At 41.4% G+C, this 20540-nt stretch overlaps 1 protein-coding gene across 3 annotated transcripts in view; it reads left to right on the top strand.

Moving 5' to 3' along the window:
- The window catches only part of LOC104334080 (solute carrier family 12 member 7), a 91030-nt gene extending 70795 nt beyond the window's left edge, over positions 1-20235 (top strand). Inside the window, exons 23-28 of one of the 3 annotated variants that reach the window (XM_075418517.1) lie at positions 1990-2123; positions 2560-3995; positions 4586-4713; positions 6373-6551; positions 9512-9655; positions 19955-20229. In XM_075418517.1, coding sequence (XP_075274632.1) covers positions 1990-2123; positions 2560-2651 — 226 coding nt within the window. In that variant the 3' untranslated portion in view covers positions 2652-3995; positions 4586-4713; positions 6373-6551; positions 9512-9655; positions 19955-20229. Of the gene's footprint in view, positions 1-1989; positions 2124-2559; positions 4714-6372; positions 6552-9511; positions 9656-19954 lie in introns of all 3 variants that reach the window. The other 2 variants (XM_075418518.1, XM_075418516.1) reach the window with 2 other exon arrangements.
- Positions 20236-20540: the final 305 nt, after the last annotated feature.

Raw genomic sequence — 20540 nt, 5'->3', positions numbered from 1 at the left:
ATTTGAACCGTACTTTTAGTGCTGCATTCTTGCTCACTCCATCACAAATTTAGACCCTCCATATTTCCCCTACACTTCATCTTTAGTTTAACAATGTTTCTACTTCAGTATTTATATACCTCTTCAGTTATACACTCATGTCTCTTGCTTCATACTTGTTCTTTGGTCTTCTCAAGCTGGTGTTCCGCTTCTGAAAAGAGCGCTTGAAGTATTCTTGTTGTTTTTTGTACAGTTGGTTCTTAGGACAGGTGGCTGCTGTGACAGAAAATCCCCCAGAGGGACTGGAACTCAGTTTTGGAAATGTCGTTGTCTTATGGGAAAAGGTCGGGGTGGGGGAAGGACAATCAATCGAGATTGATGGGGCTTGTCTCCACTGGCCACTAAGCTTCAGGCCAAATCCCCCCCTGCCCCCGATTGCCCTTGCAAAATCAAAGATGAAAATACAACATGAGACATGCTGCTTCTAATAGTATCCTGTAAACGGCTGTTCCTTTCATAGTGGAAAAAAAAACAGGACTTAGTAGAACACAAGTACGTATGCTCCCAGCATTCTCTATCTTTCTTGGTCCCCTGTGTTTGAATGAACCAGTATCTGGCTGCTGTTTTCAACTCCATGCTTATTTGTGTAATCTGAGGGTGGCCTTATGTTGCTAGAAGGTTCTAGGATTGAGTGTTGGTGTAGTCCTCTGAAATGGCCTCTGGTAGTAGAACAAAGTTGTGCATTTCCTTTTTGTAAATTTTGGCCTCCTAAATGTGGTGGGATTTTTTGGGAAAAGGTATCTTAATTACTTCTATTGTTTGCCTGAGCTGAAACAGTGTTTGGGTTTGTGCTGATTAATTGCTGTTAGTGGAATTCAGAAGACGCAAGGCTTGATCAGGCACTTCAGAGGGCATCTGATGTCCTGCTGCTACTGACGTGCCAGTCCTCTCTCTGCCATAGGACGACGTGTGAGCCCAGCTGAGCAGGGTATAGTTGTGCTTTTACAGCAAGACGGCTAGTTACAGTGCTAAGAAGATTGCACAGGACAGAGTGATCTGATATCAACATACCAGTATCTCTGTTCTGCAGATGTGCTGTCACCCTGTGTTTCTGAGGTTCCCTTTGAAATGGCTTGCTTCACTTGTGAAGAATCTGCTTTTGGGCAGTAGATCTTTTGTAGAGTGGACTTAGATAGAGCCTGGGTATTTCTGTTGCACTGTAGCGTATGGCCCTTGACTAGTTTTATACAGACAGCAGTTTCTCAGGAACTGTAAGGAAACTATTCTTTTGTTTTGCGCTGAAGAGCACCTAAAATCATCCAAGATAAAATAAGGCGATCTCTGAAGTCTTAGCGGTTTCTTCCTCTTGCGTACAGGTTCGCAACCGTATCTATGGATGCAACAAGCAAAACATTAGTTCATGCTGATAATGTAAGGGGAGAAGCTCAATTTCAGTTCATTGTTTACTCTGCTGACATGAGTAACTAGTAATTTTTTCATCAATTCTATGCTGTTTCTGAATTTCCTTCACCAGGCTTACCGTAATCTTGTAAAATTTCCAAAGGAGCAGGAGGGAAATCTTGTGCAATATAAATACTGTAATCTTTCTATTACATTTCTGCAATTCCTTTTTTTGGAATTTCTTCTACAAATCCAGTTACTTTTTTAGATAATTCAATAAACTGGATTCTCAGTGTTTTTGACGAAACTTAATTTCTGTTAAATTAATTTTTTGCTTCATCTTAGTTAAAGATAACTGGCAGATTTGTGCATTTTTGGCACTCTTAGTTGCTTGAATTTCAAAGTTAAATGTTCTTTTCAAAGGGAAAAAAAATCTTTAAAACCTAGGTATTGTATTTTCTCAGTTTTATTTTGAATGTGTACAAATACTGGTGACTGTGAAAATAACTTATTCTAAGTGCATATAGATTAAATGTATAAATTAAAATACATATAATTCAAATAAGTAATGATTGTGTCAATACTTTAAAATGTTTGTTTGCATGCTAGGAATCAGTCAAATGTGAGAAGAATGCACACTGCTGTGAAGCTCAATGGAGTAGTGCTTAATAAATCTCAGCATGCTCAGCTAGTTCTCTTGAATATGCCTGGACCTCCTAAGAACAGAAAAGGGGATGAAAACTGTATCCTCTACTGTATTGCTTCCATATTTCTTAAGAGTCTTGATTTTTGTGATCATGCCATTGTTGACTTGTTGGGACAACCATTACTAACCATGGTGAGCATAAATTTGCCTTTAAGAAAACAATTTTTGATTCCACAAGCAGAGTTTTAAGAAATGGTGATGGTGGGGGGTTTTATTGAATTGATGTAAAGCAGTCCTCAATTTTGAACTTATTTAAAGAAATCTATTTTTATCTCTTCTGCAGTGGAGTAGGACAGAACTAGAAATTTCCCCCAAATTAGGCCTCACTTCCACTGGAGCAAGCAGATGGATTACATAATGGGACAGTAAAGAGTGACATGTTGAACATGATTTTTGCATTGTATGTCAGACTTTTTGAGATGTTAGTGGATATTGTGTTTCTTTGCTGAATAAATTCCTTAATAATATTTCAGACATGGAGTTTTTGGAAGTTCTGACGGAAGGTCTGGATCGAGTCCTCCTGGTCCGAGGCAGTGGACGTGAAGTGATAACCATTTATTCTTAATCTCTTTGCACATTTTTGTTCAAGCACACACACCCCAAACAAGAAAACAAAGTGATTTTGCCCGAATTTGAGCAAGCTTCAGTAAGAGTTCTAGCGCATTGAGAATTACTTGCAGGCTGAATCTTCTGATGATGTGTTCTGCTTTTTTTCTATTAAAAAATGATATTTAAATTATATTTTAAGAAGATAGATTTATGTAGGAAATATTTCCATGGTGAATTACTAAATGGTGGATGGGTTAGGACATGTATGTGTATGTATAATCTGACGCTTGCGAAACTGTTGTGAAACACAAGAAAAGAAATAGTAATGCAATTGTATTTTTACACATGTAGAAATGTAAGCAACTTTTGAGGAATTTAATCTTTGTTCTGCATCTAAATAAAAGCAAAAGGTTTTAGGAAAAATTCGCTTCCTCCCTTACCAAAATGCTGCTGTGTTGCTTCTGGTGGGATTAGTCCTAGTTCAGGAAATGTCCTTCAGAAATGTAGACAGCTACTCAGAATTGTGTATTATGTGCATAAAGTGTTTCCCTGAAGTTTGTGATTTGCTACGCTTGTTTTAAATAACATTTCTCTATTTAAAATACTGATGTCTACTCAGGTAGCTGAAGCCTCCAGATAACAGTAATAGAGATCGACAAGTTGTGTGGCTGGTTTTTTTTAATGAGCCTACTAGCAGTTATAGTATATTGCACAATTATACTAGCGAAACCTAAGAGCATCCAGCTCATAGGAAGGCCATGATGCAGTAACTCCACTTGGTTGTAAATATAATTGTAACAATTGATGAACCACAGCAACTTGATTAATGAAGTGCAGTCTCTTGCTTTCAAATATGTATATTTTGAAAATGTTGTATGTATGTGCTGCTGTTTAAAATGAAATCTGCTTTTCTGAACTGAATGAGTTCTTAATTATTGTTTTTCATTTGAAATGGTTGAACAAGTTAAGTGCTCAATAGAAGCTTTTTGCTTCCCTCAGAATTCTGCCCCTTTTTGGACACAGTTCAGTTTCGTAAGTGTGGTTTTAAGAACTAAAGTGTTTGTGGAGTAGCAGAAGATAGTTCTACTCTAAAAAGAATGGGTTTATGTAAACATATGTAAGCTGTTCTTTTATAATACAATCGACATCTCTGTTGCTCAGACTGGGACAGCAGTGATGCAGGGCCCAAACACCTGACTAGGCTCAAGGCCGGTGCTTCTGAGAGAGTGCTCTCAGGCAAAGTGAAACAGTTATAAAAGTCAAAAGCTGAAAGCAGCCGTTACCTATCCCTGTAGTTCGATGCACAGCAACGGAGTGATGTGCGGAAACGAACTCCACAACTCAGAGAGTTATAAAGCAGGTATGTTTATTGCGGCGCCGGGTGCAAGGGGGGGGTCGCTCCTCTTAACTTGCGCACTGAGTCACAAAGCATGCACCTATTTATTACAAAATTGATCTAAGTGGGCTGGATTACTACAATTAGTTCTGGGAATAGGCATGATTATTATAATTATTTCCAGGAATTCATTATCATTAGCGCTTGTGCAGTGTCATCTGGTGGTCATCTGGGGGAGGTCTTCTGGATGAAGGCTTCTGATCTTTCTCACGAAGGGCCGTAGTTTTCCTTGCTGTGTACTTTTCAGCTTTGGCCCCAAACTGCTGAGTTGTCTGCGTTGGCTGAGTTCCAAGCCGCAGCACCAGTTTCAGCTAGAGGGGGGCTTCTTGCAGACAATAGGGTCCTGGTTATCAGTCCTTATCAGTCCCTGTCTCGCACCAGTCCTGGTTACCTACATTTGAGCTCACAGCAGTCCTTGTTAGCAAGATTACAAAGAATAGGACCAAACTAAATGTCAGAGGTTAATCCTTGCCTCAATATGGCTGCAAAGCTATATAACAAAATCAAATTAAAGCTATAGCAAAATCAAACTAAATGTCAATTTCTCACATCAGGAGGGAACACAGAAACATAGTCAGAAGACTCGATGAACTTTGGATGGCTCTCAGACACTGCTGGGACACACCAAAAGGCCCTTTGAAAGGCATGTTGCACACCAGAAGGCACCTGTAGACCACTGGAGGTGGGTGTAGGTTTAGACTTTGGGTTAGGATTATCTCTAGGCACTCAAGAGGTACCCTAGGGGGCACACCAAAGGCACTCCAGAGGCCCTTGGGTACGATGAAAGGCGTATTTGAGGCCCTGTGCACTCACCAGAAGGCATCTGAAGGTACTAGATTTACACAGCATATGAAGAAGCGGGTGAAAAGGCATTCTCAGACCACTGGGAAGAAGAGAAATGTTACTCAGGTGCCCATGATGCACTCCAAATGGCTCTTGGCTTCTGCTGGCACACATTAAAATGCCCTGCACCGTGGCCCCGTGAGTGCCATCAGCAGGCATTCATAGAAAACTATGGGTGGCTTACGGTAAGAGTAATGGTAAAGAGTCAGCTTAGGGCTGGGCACTTGGAGGCACCTGGTCCCCACCAAAGGCCCTCTAAGGGCCCTTAGGTGGGAGGTAAGACTGATGGAGGCTGCTGTGGGCACAGCAGAAGTTGCTTGGCAGAGTCTGGTGTGGACACAATGTCACTCAAGCACCTGGTTCACCTCAGCAACTCTCTGAGAGCAGAGGGCACAGAAAGCCCCTTATATGCTTCTGGTGCACTTGAGATAGCTCCCAGATATGCCTGAAGCACACCAAAAGGCAGTCTGAAGGTCACAATGCATGGCAGAACTTACTGGTGCACCATTAAGAGCATCTTAGGGTTAGAGTTACCATTAGGTTTGGGCAATGATGCCTCTGTGTTTTACTTGCTTTGTCTGGGGCGCTTCCAGTATTTTATGTGTAGCCAGGGGACCTCCAAATGTCTTTCACTGAAACTTGTGTGCCTCCATATGCCTGCTAGTGTGTTTTGGGGACCTCCAGAGTGCTTGTCAGGTCTCTGTTTGCTTTCCAACTGTCTTTCTCCTCACCAGCAACTGGGGCTCCTCACGCCCTTCACTGCTGCTGCTACCACCCCTGCTCTGAGCTCTGTAGTCACTTTTGATACAGTTTGGTGTTCCCCTGGTAGTATCATTTGTGCCCCCATGGAATAAGAGCATCAAACATTTCAAGTTAAGATTGGGAAGCTTTTTTTTTAACTGAATGTTAAATACATACACGTATGTATTTAACTAACAGTAATTGTGTTGAGAAGTTTTAGTGCTGAAATGCCTTGAAGACTAGAGCCTTTAGGAGAGATAAGCTGGCCTCATTCTAGGGTGTAGGAGTTGCTTATTATTTTTCCTGTTGAAGAATGGAGTGAAAATGAAATGTGACGGGTTTAGCCCTGAAACGTCTTTTTTGAATATAGCCACTTAGTGGTTTGGCACCTAAACCTACAAACACACGAGTACCTGTCTCCCAGTCGTTCACTGCAAACACCTAGTAGTGTTTGTAATGTCAAAGAAGGAAAGTGGGGGGTTGCTGTCTTCTTGGGACTGTGGTGTGTTTGGGTTTTTTTTTTTGCGGTGTGTGTGTTTGTTTTTGGTTTTGCTCCACCTCCCCTGAATAATCTGATTGTGGAAGAAGTATAGTAGGAGGTTGTTAGAGATTGATTATAAAGATTGATTATAGAATAGAATAAAATCATAGAACTAGAACGTAGATACAGCTGTGTAAACACAGCTGTGTTAAGAAACCATACAATCGGTATGTTGCAATTGGGATAGAAATTAATTGTATGGATTGTATCAAACAGAATTCACAAAGGAAGATGAAGGACAGACGACAACTCCGAGACAACCCTGAAACCAAACAAGGCCTGAAACCAGCGAGGGAGAATTCTACGAAGACAGAAGAACAGGAAGAACTTAATAAATGATGTACTCAAAGGAATGGAAGGGTTGCTTAGAAGCTTATGAAGATTTTACACTTGATGTAATTGGTTTAATAAATGTATATAAACCGGTCTAGAGAGTTAAGCTTTGCCACTCACTGAGGTGATGGCCCAACTCTGAGTTGTGAATAAAGCAATAAAGCAATACCTAGTGTAACCCACTCATGTGAGAATAAAATCTTTAACAGCCATCCTTATTTTTTTATTTTCCCTCTCTCTTCATCCTGTGGTTTAAAATTTTTCTTTTACAGCTGCTTTTTACTTTTCTGTTTCTCCTTTTTAATCTTTTCCTCTCTTAATCCCCATCACTTTTAAGACTTACTTTCTGTGTTTCTGTTATAGTTTGCTGTCCTTATTTTTTAATGGTTTTCCTTTATTTTCCTAATCCCAGTCACTATTTTCTGTCATCTTTTATCCAGTTGACAGTCTGGATCTGGTAATGTTTTACTTGTCTGTCCCTTTCACCTTTGCCTCTTACCTTTTCTTCCTCTGTTTTGCTTTGCTGTCCTTGTTTTTCACTTTTTTCCTTCGTAATCCTTTTTTTTTTTTCTAAATGCCCTATCCATGTCCTTTATCCCATTCACTGCATTTTTTTTTTCATGGTTTGTTGTCTTTCCTTAGTGCAGTCATCTTTAAAGTTTTCTTTCTATGTCTACTTTTATCAAGCTCTACTTTTATCTTGTTTGCTGTCCCTATTTTTCAGGTTTTTTACTCTCATAATTGTTTTTATTTTTGAAATTCTGTTCTTCGGTGTGCTTTTATCTAATTTTCTGTCCCTGTTTGTTGTTTTTTCTGTATCCTGTTGCTTTTAAAAGTAGACAGAGAACAAAAACTTTAATCAAGGTGTGTCTCACTTTTTGTTTTGTTTCCTGTCTGTCCTGGCTTTAAAATTTTCTTCTCTCATCTGTTTTTACCTAGTGCAGCATCTTTATTTTTTTCATTCATTCTAATCTGACCCGTACCCAGTTGCTTTTAAAATTTTCCTTCTATGGCTCTTGGCTGTTTAGGTTTTTTGCTATTTTAAGTTGTTTTTTTTTCTCTTAATGTCTGCACTTCTGCATTTTTGTTTCTATGTTCGCTTTCATATATTTTTAGCACTCTATTTACTTTTTTCCTATCTGTCCTCTATGTGGTCACATGGAAACATTTTCTTTCTATGTCTACTTTTACCAAGATGCCTAACTATTTTTTTTTTTTTTTATTCTCTCCTCTTTGTCCTGTGTCATGTTGCTTTTAATTTCTTCTATGTTGTCATAGTTTAACCTGGCAACTGGCAACTAAATACTAGATGGCCAGTCACTCACCCCCCCCTTACCCTTAGTGGGGTGGGGAGGAGAAATGGACCAAAGGGGAAACTCATCACTTCAGATAAAGACAGTTGAAAAAGATAATAAATTAAATACCAATGATAATGATGATGAATATGCAATGAAAACTACATACAATATGGTTTTTCTAACCGCTTGATGACTGATTCACAGCCAGTCCCTGAGCAGTGACACAGAGCACCCAACTCACAAGTTTTGCAAATGTCACAAAACTCCCAAAAAAGACCAGACTCCCAGAAAAACTTCAAACTTCTGGACCAGAGAGGATTTGAACTCACAGAAATGGGAAAGCAGATGGCTTCCCAACCCCAACCATCCCTCTTTCATCAACTGAGAACGACCTCTATCATATGGAATATTTCCATTGGGCAGCTTGGCTATCTGTCTGGCTACGCTCCCTCTCGGCTCCTGCACACCTGATCATGAGCTGGATATGAGAAACTGGAAAAAGCCCTTGATTTCATAGCAACCATTAAAACCATCAGTGTTCTCGACATTTTTCTCGTGCTAAATCCAAAACACAGCAGCTACCAGGAGGGAAATTAACTCTATCCCAGCCAAACCAGAGCATATATCTACTTTTATCCAGTTCACTGTCTTTACTTGTTATTTAATTCTAGTCTGTGCTGTCCCCTGTTGCTCTTAAAATTTTGTTTCTATGTCCTTGTTCATTTACTTCGATGTTCCTGTTTATTTTTTCATTATTTTCTTTAATCTTGTTGCTTTTCACAGTTTTCTTTGTACATCTGCTTTTGCCAAGTTCCTATTCCTACTTTTTCTTTCTTGTTTGTTGTGTACTCTTTCCATTTATCAATTTCCTTTCTATGTCTCCATTTATTTAGTTTGTTGTCCCTATTTTTAGGGTTTTTTTTCCTTCAATGCCTTCATTTTTCGTATTTATTTCCCATGTCTACTTTTATCTAGTTTTCTGTCCCTATGTTTAAGCTTTTTTCCTCCTCTGCCTTGTACCTATTTGATTTTTAAAATTGTCTTTCTCTTTTTTTATTCTCTCATTTGTCCCATATTCTGTTGCTTTTTAAGTTTTCTTTGTGTCTTACCCCGCTGCCCCGTTCTCTTGGTTCATCCTGAGGCTTTAGAGGGTCTCCTCAGCACACTTCTGTCTCTAGAGCGTCGCTGGTACCCCTCTCGCTTTGCTAGAACATCTCCTCTTCTTCAGAGCAGTCTTTTTGTCCTCTCCTCCATCTCACTCATCTCCAGTGGGTGGGTCAGTGTCTCACTCAGAACATCTGTATGCTGTTCAAATCCCCTCCTGAGTACCTCTGTGCCCTTGAGCCGCCCTCTGTCTCTCTGGCCACCTCTGTACCCCTCTATTTCTGCTACTATGCTTCCCACAAGCATACTTGTGTTGCGTGGCCATCCTTTAGTTCTGCGGCAGGCTTTGTACCTTTCTTCTTCAGAAGAGACTGTTCCCCAGGCTTGCGCTTTGCCCCAGAGCCCTCTTACCTTTCTTTCCACCATGTCAGATACCTCTGTTTGGGAGAGCAGCAGGGGTGTCTGTCTGAGGTAAGATCTTCAGGACGAGTCAAGGCTCAGCAGCAGATATGGTAGAGAATGTATTTAGCTGCACCTCTTTGTTCAGGTCAGTCATTTTTTATTGAGCATTCAGGGATGGCAAGATTGTTTAGTAGAATACATTATTCTTTTTATTCTAGGTGCATTACACTTTCCTGGAAGTCCTGACTTGATTGAGGATGGAACATTGTTTTTTTTCCACGAGTTTCGCTCTGTACTTCATAACTTGCTGGCATCACATCTCTTAGTCGGACTGATGAGGCCGTTTTCCGGCAGGGGTGAAAGTGAGTATCTGGTAGGTGTCTGTACAATGTTTGAGTATTTCTCAAGAAAGTGGCAAGGATGTAAGGCATAGTATCTTTCAGTGTATGGGACAGCTCATAGCCTTTCCCGATTGCACAGAGGATCATGTTGTCCCTTGAAGGTTTGCAGCTTGTGGCAGGCCCCTCCTAGATTATAAGCATTGGGGTTTCACCTACTCCATGGGCCTGCAGCAAAGCCCTGAGGCTGTGGGAAGGCATAAGGTGTGAGATGCCTGCAGAAGGCAGGGTGTGGCTCAGAACAGCTCCTGAGGAGCAGCTGATGCAGGGGCTTCAGGGGTGCAAACAGAAAATACTAAGAGTGACTGGGATTAGGAAAATAAAGGAAAACAATGAAAAAACAAGGACAGCAAACTAAAACAGAAACATAGAAAGTAAATTTGAAAAGCGATGGGGATTAAGAGAGGAAAAGATTAAAAAGGAGAAACAGAAAACTAAATAAAAGTAGATGTAAAAAAAAAAAATTTAAACCGGAGGATGAAGAGAAAAAATTAAAAAATAAGGATGGCAAACTAAAGACACAGCAAGCGTATGATAAAAGCGACAGTAGAAATGACACAGAAGAAAAATACGCTATAGGATAGGAAGCTTGACAAAAGTAGACGTAGAAACAAACTTTGAAAATCCACGGGAACATGGGAGGAAAGAGTTAAAAAATAGGGAGAGCAAACCAAATAAATGAAGACATAGACAAAAAATTTAAAAAGCGAGGGGATTAAGGAAATGCGAGAAATAATTTGAAAGAGACAGCAGATGGAAAAAAGGTAGGTGTGGAAAGAAGATTTTTAAAAGCGCTATTCAGTAGGGAAAGAAAGGGAAAAAAATAGGGACAGCGAGGTAAAACAGATGTAGAAAAATGTTAAAAGTCACATCGCTAAGGAAAGCCAAATAATTCAAGAAATAACAGCCAAATGCAGACAGCAAACAGGATAACTAAAAAAAAAAACCTAAAAAGCTATTGGGATTAGGGAAATAAGCAAACTTCAAGAGAAGTGACAGCAAAGTAAAATGGAGACATAGCAAGAATATCTAAAAAGTGAGGATGCTAAGGAAAGAGAAGAAGTAATTGAAAATAAAGGTAGGCAAGGGAAAAAAGTGGAGACAGAGAGAAGATTTTAAAAGTGAGACGGGGTTGAGAAATAAAGGTAAAAACCAAACAATAGGGACAGCCAACTGAAATGGGGAAATAAAGATAAAAATTTCAGAGAAAAAGAGAGCAAAGTAAAGATAACAAAGGGGATAAAATTAGAAAATGTAACAAGCAACAGGGTTTAGGGAAACAAATGGAAAAAATGAAGAAATGGGAACAGAAAACTAAAACAGACGTAGAAAAAAAATTTAAAATGCAACAGCATCCAGGAAAGACAAGAAATAATTTTCAAAAAGGACAGCAAACTGATAACAAGTGAAAACGGAAAGAATATTCTTTTGAAAATGAAGCCATAGAAAGAACTTTTAAAAGCGACGGGCATAAGGGCAACTAAGTTAAAATATTCAGAAATAGGGACAGCAAACCAAAATCTACGTAGAAAGAAAATTTAATAAGCAAGGTCGCCAAGGAAAGACAAGACATGTTTATAAGAAATAACAGTGAAAGAACTCTAAAATTTGAACAGCACTGGGTATTAGGGAAAGCAACAAAACTTCAAACAAAGTGGCAGCAAAATAAAATGGAGGCATGGAAAAAAAAAAACCTACAAAGGGAAGGCACTAAGGGAAGAGAAGCAAGAGGGGGTTATAGAAATAAAGGAAAAAAAAATAAGGGACAGCAAACTGAAACAGGTGCGGAATGAAAATTTGAATGCAACAGCGCTAAGGCAAGACAAATAGTTTGAAAAAAACAGCAAAGGGAAGAAAGGCATACAAAGAACATTGAAAAAGCAGTGGAGATTAGGGAAAGAAAGGGAAAAGTAGGGACAGCGAACTAAAAGAGACAAAATTTAAAAAGCAAGATCACTAAGAAAAGATAAGAAATCATGAAAACACAAAGACAGTGAAATAAAGATATCGATCAGGACAAAAGCAGACAAATTTTAAAAGCAACAGCGAGTAAGGACATAAAGAGAAAAAAGTCGCAACGGCAAACTAAAAAGGAAATGCAGAAAGAAAATCTGAAAAGTGATGGCACTGAAGAAAGAAAGCATTTTGAAAAGACAGAAAATAGGACGAACGTAGGTGTAGAACAGAAATGGAGAGAGCAACAAGCATTAGGGAAATAAAGCATTAGGGAAATAAAGCAGAAAATGAAAAAGTAGCTACAGCAAAAGAAAAGACAGATGTAGAAGGATAATCTAAAAAGCAAGAACACTAAGACAGACAAGAAATAACAAAGAAATAAAGGTAGTCAAATACAGACCGTGAACGGGATAGAAGTAGACAGGAAATTTTTGAAGCAATGGTGTTGCAGGAAATGAGGAAACCAAAATTTAAAAATAGCAACAGCAAAATAAAACAAAAATAGAGACAGAAAATCTAAAAAATGATGGCAAAGAAGCAAGAGAACAAATCATTTTCAAAGGGCAGCAAAGGGAAAAATTTAGGCATAGAAAAATCTATTCCAAGACAAAGGGATAAGCGAAATAAAGGGAAAAACAAAAAAAAGGAACAGCAAACTAAAACAGAGGGGTAGAAATCACATCTAAAAGGCATGAGGGCACTAAGAAAAGAAGAAGCAATTAAAAATAAAGACAGTGAATGGGATAAAACTAGACAGATATTTTTTCAAAGCAACAGGGATTAAAGAAACAAGGAACAAACTTTAAAACGCAGACGTAGAAAGACAATTTAAGAGGCAACAGCACTGAGGAAAGACAAGTAATTGAAAGAAAAGGCACCAAATGGGATAAAAGTAGACAGAAAATCTTCAAAGCCATGGCGATGAGGGAAATAAGGAATCAATTCAAAAACCGATGGCAAACTAAAACAGAGAAAGACAATCTAAAAAGTGATGGCAAAGAAGCAAGAGAAGAAATAATTAAAGAGAGCAAAGGCAAACAAAAGTAGGCCTATGTCACAGATGGAATGATGCGCTGCATTCATAACAGAGAAGCAACAAAATGTTTCTTGATAGACAACAGCAGTTTAACAAAATTTGATAGTACTTGCGACAGTGGTTGAACAAGATTCAATGGTAAGGTACACTGCATTATCTACTGCGTAGAAGACAGGGTCAGACAAAACTGCCACGGATACCCTTCCATGGAGCCGTGAGGTTCAGAATGGACACCCTTGTTTTCTAAACTCCTCCTTAGAGAGGAGTCTGGGTGCGGCTGAATCCAAACTGAGCCCCGGACTCAGTAAACAGTTTGTCTAAGGGATTCTATGCGCACAATCCATCCTTTACATCACTTAGACAAGACGTAAATAGGCTCAGCAAACTCAATAGATATAGACATTGGAAAAAAAAATAATCAAAAAGCAACAAAGTAGAGGACAAGCAGGAAGAAATAAAACAGACGGATAGGGAATGGGTCTAATGTAGACACAGAGAGAAAATGTCAAAAGCAATGGGGTACAGGTCACACGGGTAAAAATATCAACGTCGGGAGAGGGAGCTGGGTAGATGGCCCGAGGGAAAGGACACTGGAGCAGCGACACGGCATAGAGCAGAGGCGGTCACCGAAAACAGACACAGGTCACTGGGTAGAGGGAGACTTAGAAGTGCAATTTTCCCAAGAAAGGGGGAAGGCGGCTGTGGGGGAAGAATGAAACAGATTCACAGAATGGTAGGGGTTGGAAGGGACCTCTGTGGGTCATCTAGTTCAACCCCCCTGCTGAAGCAGGGTCACCTACAGTAGGCTGTAGAGGACCTTGTCCAGGCGGGTCTGGAATATCTCCAGAGAAGGAGACTCCACAACCTCCCTGGGCAGCCTGTTCCAGTGCTCTGTTACCCTCAGAGGGAAGAAGTTCTTCCTCATGTTCAGCTGGAACTTCCTGTGGCTCAGTTTGTGCCCATTGCCCCTTGTCCTGTCACTGGACACCACTGAAAAGAGCTTGGCCCCATCCTCCTGACACCCACCCTTCAGATATTTGTAAGTATATATTAGGTCCCCTCGCAGCCTTCTCTTCTTCAGGCTGAAGAAGCCCAGCTCCCTCAGCCTCTCCTCATAGGGGAGATGTTCCAGTCCCCTCCTCATCCTCATAGCCCTCTGCTGGACTCTCTCCAGTAGCTCTTCATCTTTCTTGAACTGGGGAGCCCAGAACTGGACAGAGTACTCCAGATGGGGCCTCACTAGGGCAGTGTAGAGGGGAAGGAGAACCTCCCTCGTCCTACTGGCCACACTCCTCCTCATGCACCCCAGAATGCCACTGGCCTTCTTGGCAGCCAGGGCACACTGCTGGCTCATGGTCAACCTGTTGTCCCTCTCCACAGAGCTGCTCTCCAGCAGGTCTGCCCCAAGCCTGTTCTGATGCATGGGGTTGTTCCTCCCCAGGTGCAGGATCCTGCCCTTGCCCTTTTTGAACCTCATCAGGTTCCTCTCTGCCCAACTCTCCAGCCTGTCCAGATCACACTGAATGGCAGCACAGCCTTCTGGTGTATCTACCACACCTCCCAGTTTGGTGTCATCAGCAAACTTGCTGATGGTACATTCTAACTCTTCATCCAGGTCTTTGATGGAGAAGTTAAAAACACTGGGCCCAGTACTGACCCCTGGGGAACACCACTAGTTACCAGCCTCCAGCTAGACTCAGCTCCGCTGATGACAACCCTCTGAGTTCTGCCATTCAACCAGTTCTCAATCCACTTCACTGACCGCTCATCCAGCCCAGACTTCCTGACAATAGCAGGTGGGGAGCCAGAAAGGGAGAGACATAGCAAGGAAATATAGAAGGCAACAAGATACGGGGCAGTGTTGGCAGAAGAGCAAAAAACTTTGGGGAGCCAGAGAGCCCAAAAAGGAGACAGAGGCAGGGACAGGCAGAGATCTGGAGAAGCGTGGCAGGGATGGGCCCAGACAGACGACTCACCACAGCTCCTGGCACTGGCAGGAGACCTTTACTGCCCCGAGGCTTCTCTCTCGGCCTCAGCCACCTTCCTCCTCCGCAGCGCTGGCTGCCTGACGCTTGCCAACCCAGGAGCAGGCAGCAGGTGCGTCGACACTTCTCTCCCACAAAGCTTCCCGGACACACGGCAGCTCACACACGCAGCCCATGGAGGCACTGAGCTCCCAGAGCTGTGTGCTGGTGGTGTGCTCTGTCCAGGATAGCTGGGAGCAATCCTGCCTTGCCACGCAGACTGGACGGTCCTTGCTGGAACCCCCCATTGCCTGTAGTACCCCCTTCCTTTCGCTCCACAGCCAGCCCCCTCCCCAGCCAGAGCCCCTTGGCACAGCAGAGCCATCCTCACCTCACCGACTGCACCCAAGGCTACCCCAACCCAACCCCACCTGCAGCCTTTAGAACACCTCGGCCCAGCCCCATCCTCACATCACGGGTCCCACCTGGGCTGCCCCAGCCCACAGCTGGAGCCCTGCTGGAACCAACAGGGGCCTTGGCCCCAGCCCCGTAGCACATCACCCCCTCCCAGGACCCCTCTGCAGCCACCTTGCGAAAAAAGGGAGGAAAAAACCTGAAAAACTGGGATGGAGAACTAAAATGCAGATGCAGAAAGAAAACCTAAAAGGCGAGGGCACTAAAGAAACAGAAGAAATAGCTAAAGGTAAAGACATCAAAGTGACAAAAGCAGGCGTATGAAGAACATTTAAAAAATGATAGGCATTAAGAAAGTAAAGGAAATAATTGTGAAATAGAGATAGCACACTAAAAAGGAGACTCGGAAAGAAAATTTAAAAATCGACAGCACGAAGGAAAGATGAGAAATAATTTTTAAAAACAGCAAAAGTAATAAAAGCAGGTGTAAAAAGAAAATTTAAAAAGTGAGTGGATTAGTGAAATAGAGCGAAAAATGAACAAATAGGACAGCAAACTAAAAGAAACAGAGAAAGAAAACTTACAAAGCGAGGGTGCTAAGGAAACACAAGAAATAATTAAAATACGAGGACAGGGAGATAAATACAGCAACCGGGATAAAATTAGACAGAACATTATAGAAGAAATTAAGGAAACAAGCCAAAATTAAGAGTGTGATGAGGAATTATACCCAGATGTAAAAAGAAAGAAAAATCTAAAAAGCAATGGAGCCAAGGAAACCTGAGAAAACGTAATGAAAATGTAAAGGCAGTGAATGAGAGAAAAGTATGAAATTTAAAAAACGGAGATGAGGGAAGCAAAGGGGAAAAATTAATAATTATGGAAAGCAAAGTAAAACAGAGATGTAGAAAATCTAAAAGGAAAGGGCGCTAAGGAAGGACAATGAATAATTAAAAATAAAGACATCAAAGGGAAAAATGCAGACATAGAACACTTGGATACGAGTGGCATTAAGGATATAAAAGGAAAAAACTAAAAATTAGAGACAGCAAACTGAAAAAGCCAGAGAAAGAAAAACCTAAAAAGTGATGGTACTAAGGAAACACAACAAATATTTAAAAGAAATAACTGCAAAATAAAGACAGCAAACGGGATAACCGTCAAAAATTTAAAAAGCAATTGGAATTAGGGAAATCAACAGAAACATTAAAAAGAAGCGACAGCAAATTAAAACCGAGGCGTAACGAGAACATCTAAAAAGCGAGGATGCGAATAAAGGACAAGAAAAAATTACAAATAAAGGTATCGAAGGGAAAAACGTGGACATAGATGAGAGATTTCAAAAGCGAGGGGGGCTGTGAAATAAAGGTAAGAATTGAAAAATAGGGACAGCAAACTGAAACGGGTGCGAAAAGAAAATTCAAATGCAACGGTAACAAGGAAAGGCGAGAAACAAATTTATACACCAGCAAAGGGAATAAAAGCAGGAGTAGAAAGAATCTTTAAAAAGCGACGGAGATTAGGGAAATAAAAGGAAAAAATAAACCATGGGGACAGCAAACTAAAAGAGATAGAGAAAGAAAATTTAAAAAGCGAGCATGCTAAGGAAATATGAGGAACAGAAACATAAACGTGGTGAAATAAATACAGCGAACAGGATGAAACATTTAAATTTTGAAAGAGATCATGGTTATAGAAATAAGGAAAAAAAGCTTGAAAGTCGCAACAGAAAACTAAAACATAAAACAAACTCTAAAAACTGATGTCAGAGATAAGAAAGGAATAATTTTTAAAAGGCAGCAAAAAGCAGTCGCGGAAAGAAAATTCAAAGAGCGATGATCATTAGGGAAATAAAGGAAAAAATTACAAAAGAGGGACTGCAAGCTAAAACAGAGAGGTAGAAAGAAAATTTCAAAAGCGACAGCACCAAGAAAAGATGAGAAATAATTAAAAAATAAAGGTACACAGATACAGAACGCAAACGGGATAAAAGGAGACAGAAAATTTTAAAAGCAATGGGGATTAAGGAAATAACAAAAAAAAAAAGGTGATAGCAAAATAAAACAGAAACATAGAAAGAATGTATAAAAAGTGACGGCAAAGAAGCGGGAGAAGAAATAATTTTTAAAAGCCAGCAAATGAAAAAAAATAGGCATAGAAAGAACTTCTAAAAAGCGAGGAGGGTTAAGGAACTAAAGGGCAATAATACAAAATAGGGACAGGGAACTAAAACAGAGACACAGAAAAATTACATAACAAAAGACGGCGCTAAAGAAAGACGAGAAATAAAAAATTAAGGAATAATTTAAAAAAGACAACAAAGGGAAAAAAGCAGGTGTAGAAAGAAAATTTTAAAAATTACCCGCATTAGGGGAAATAAAGGAAAAAGAATTACTAAAGAGGGACGGCAAACTAAAAGAGATGTAGAAAGAAAATTTTAAAAGCTACCGTGCTGAGGCAAGACAAGAAATAATCAAAAAATAAAAGGCAGACAAATAAAGACTGCGAACGGGATAAAAGTAGACAGAAAATTTTAAAAGCGATGGGGATTAAGGAGATAAGAAAAAAAATAAAAGTAGAGCTGGCATACTAAAATGGACGAAAAAACTTACAAATTGATGGCACTGAGAAAAGATGAGCAATAAGTTTTTAAAAACAGACAAGGGAATAAAAGCTCACGTAAAAAAAAAATTTAAAAGTGAGGGGGATTGGGGAAATAAAGGGAAAAAATAAAATATATTGATTTGAAGATCCGGTAGGAAAAACCTAACAGTACAACGCACACTGGTCAGCAGGGATTCTTTATTGCGGTGCTGGGCACACGGGGGATTTCTCCTCCAAACGTATGCGCCAAACACCCTGTCATTTCAGGTTAAATGCAATCACACATGTAAATATTCATTCTATTTCTAGGAACTAATTAGCATATGTAAATATCTTTCACGCATGTCTGTTAGCATTTTTGGGTGGTCTTCGGGGGTCCCAAGATGAAGGCCCATCCTCTTCATCACGCTGTTCACTGATTGACATTTGTTTCTGCGCAAACTCAGTTCCAGGATCACGTGGATCATGTCCTTCAGGGTGTTTTGCTCCGCTCTTCTTGCTCTCGGGGTGCCTCCTTATCTCTGTAGCTTGGCGCATTTGCCCTCCCAAGGCAGGGCTGTCTGGAGTAGAATTATTTAGGAGTCTCTTTTATCCCACAATTATCCCAATTATTTGCTGAGAACCAAGACCACTTTTGTTTCATTTAATTATTTTGTCTAACGACTAAGTGATAGCTTGTGCCCATGTCCTTCCACTACATTCCTTAATGAGAAAACAGGGATTAGTGTAACAGTTGCATCGTTAGATCACTATGCATGCAGAAATACAAGTTACAGTACTAAAGACTACTAAAAACTAGAAAATATTAAGACTTTTTTGTTATAGTTTCACGTTTCTTACAATCCCCTCTATCAATGTATGCACTCTGTGTGCACGTGAACACTGCGTGTTGTGCTCTGTGTTCAAGGCGTGTGTTTTGAGGTACGGGTGTGCATGCACCCAGGGTGTGCGATGCACCTTCTCTTCACACCCCATCTGCGTCTCCGTGCATCCTGTGTGCACATGCACCCTCTGCCTGAATGCAGTGTATGTGTGCACAGAGTTTATGTCCCTGTACTCTGTGCATGCTGCATGCGTGCGTGTGTGTGCACGTGCGTGTGAGTGCGTGCTGTGTGCAGCCTGTGTTCCTCCCAGAGAATGCCTGCTTGCAGAAGAGCTGGAGCTCAGTTGGGAGGACTCCCATTGCCAGGTTTCTCCTGTCTCAGTCCAATGGATGGGACTGCTGCTCCCATGCACAGGTACAAGAGACTTAGTTGGTCTTCCAAAGAGCCAGCTCACGTTCAAGAACACGCACGCATACTTCACTGGCACAAAGGGCAGAACAGATTAACATAGATAGAGCCGTACCTTCACCAGCACCCGCTTGACAGAAAAAGCACAACCCAGTCCTTGTCTTCCTCTCCACCTGGTCAGGACTGATGTTCAGTACTGAACACATCATACACACACGTCACTCCCTAGAATCGCAAGCACAGCATGTTCGTGGATTCCTTAAATATTCGCATGGGAATGAAGTTCAAATAAAATCCGTGGCTGGATCTCAAGCTGCTTACCCAGTACTTGGCACATACCTTGGGTCTGTCCAGATCTGCAGCTCCTCTTGCTCGTGAGCTAGTCCAGCTTCAGGTTCGCTAGTGAACTGCGCACGCACACAGCGCTCCCACCAGTAGCTGGCCCCAGACACTCGGTGTTTCCAACTGCGGGTTCCCTTTGACCTGTGTTCCCTTCTGCCACCACCAGCAGCCAGGTCTCTGGACCCACCCCTCGATCAGGTACAGAGCAGGGCCACACAGAAAAGGATGTAGAATCGCTCTCAAGAACAAGGTAGGAGAGGCTGTGGTGATTCGGGACAGGGCCCAGCCAAACAAGCAAACCAACCAGCAGTTTGCTTATGTGGGATGAGCTCCTTGAGCCCCCCTTCTCTCCATTTTCCATGCTTATTCATCCCCCTCCACTTCCTTGGCTCCTCCCTTTCTCTGCCCTTGTCTCCTCCCAAACAAGGGACGTAGCCCCGGCTACTTTCTCCCCCTTGCTCCCAGGTTTGTCACATCTGGGAACAGATTTGGTCTTTCAGGGGCTGTTAGCTGGGTTATCTTGGCCTTCCATGGCCTTACTGCAGTGGTTTCCTGGGTACAGCTGTCCCTGCCAGAGTCCTCTCCCCAGAATGACCCCAGCTCTTCCTTCAGATATTGGTGAAGTGTGGCCATCTCTCACACCATTCCCCCTTAACTTCTGGTGACATCTTGTGGAATTATTAGTAAAATTAAGGTTTTACATCTGAAAATTAAGGTTTATATGAAAAACGTAGCAGTGTTCACCCATTGAGGCAAAGCATGAAATCAAAAGGAGCTCCGAGGATGGGACACAGCTGCAGCAGGCATGCGAGGAATCCACTCACACAGCAACTCCCTGCAATGCACCATAGCGGACGGAACGGAGTGGAGACTTCGTGGCCCTGCTCCGTGATGATACAGCGGGAAGAAATGGTTCTCTAGAACTGATAAGCAGCTCATCTGGACCCCTGAGCCAACAGGTTTTCGAAACCTTGCCAAAGTGCTACCCTCTCGTGAACTTTGCTCGTTTTAATATCATTTTAATACCAAAACACACCTCCATCCCGAAGGCTACCCACCTCTGAGGTGCGACCACCCCTCTTTGAGTCTGCGCCCTCAATTTTTCGTAAACTGTACCTTTAAACGTGAAGCGAGAAAATTTTACACCAATCATGATAAAAGGTATGTATGACTACAGTCACTCAAACTCCACCTTAAAGGTAGAAAGGATATAAAAATAGCCAGGGAAATGGGGGATTTTCGAAGATCATCTTCAGAGGAAGAGAAGATAACACTGTGCCACCTCAGACTGCCTCCGACAA

The sequence above is a fragment of the Opisthocomus hoazin genome, chromosome 4, assembly GCF_030867145.1.
Source record: "Opisthocomus hoazin isolate bOpiHoa1 chromosome 4, bOpiHoa1.hap1, whole genome shotgun sequence".
In the NCBI taxonomy this organism is placed as follows: Eukaryota; Metazoa; Chordata; class Aves; order Opisthocomiformes; family Opisthocomidae; genus Opisthocomus; species Opisthocomus hoazin.
Note: the sequence above shows the minus strand (reverse complement) of the source record. Positions and strands in the feature narration are given on the sequence as shown.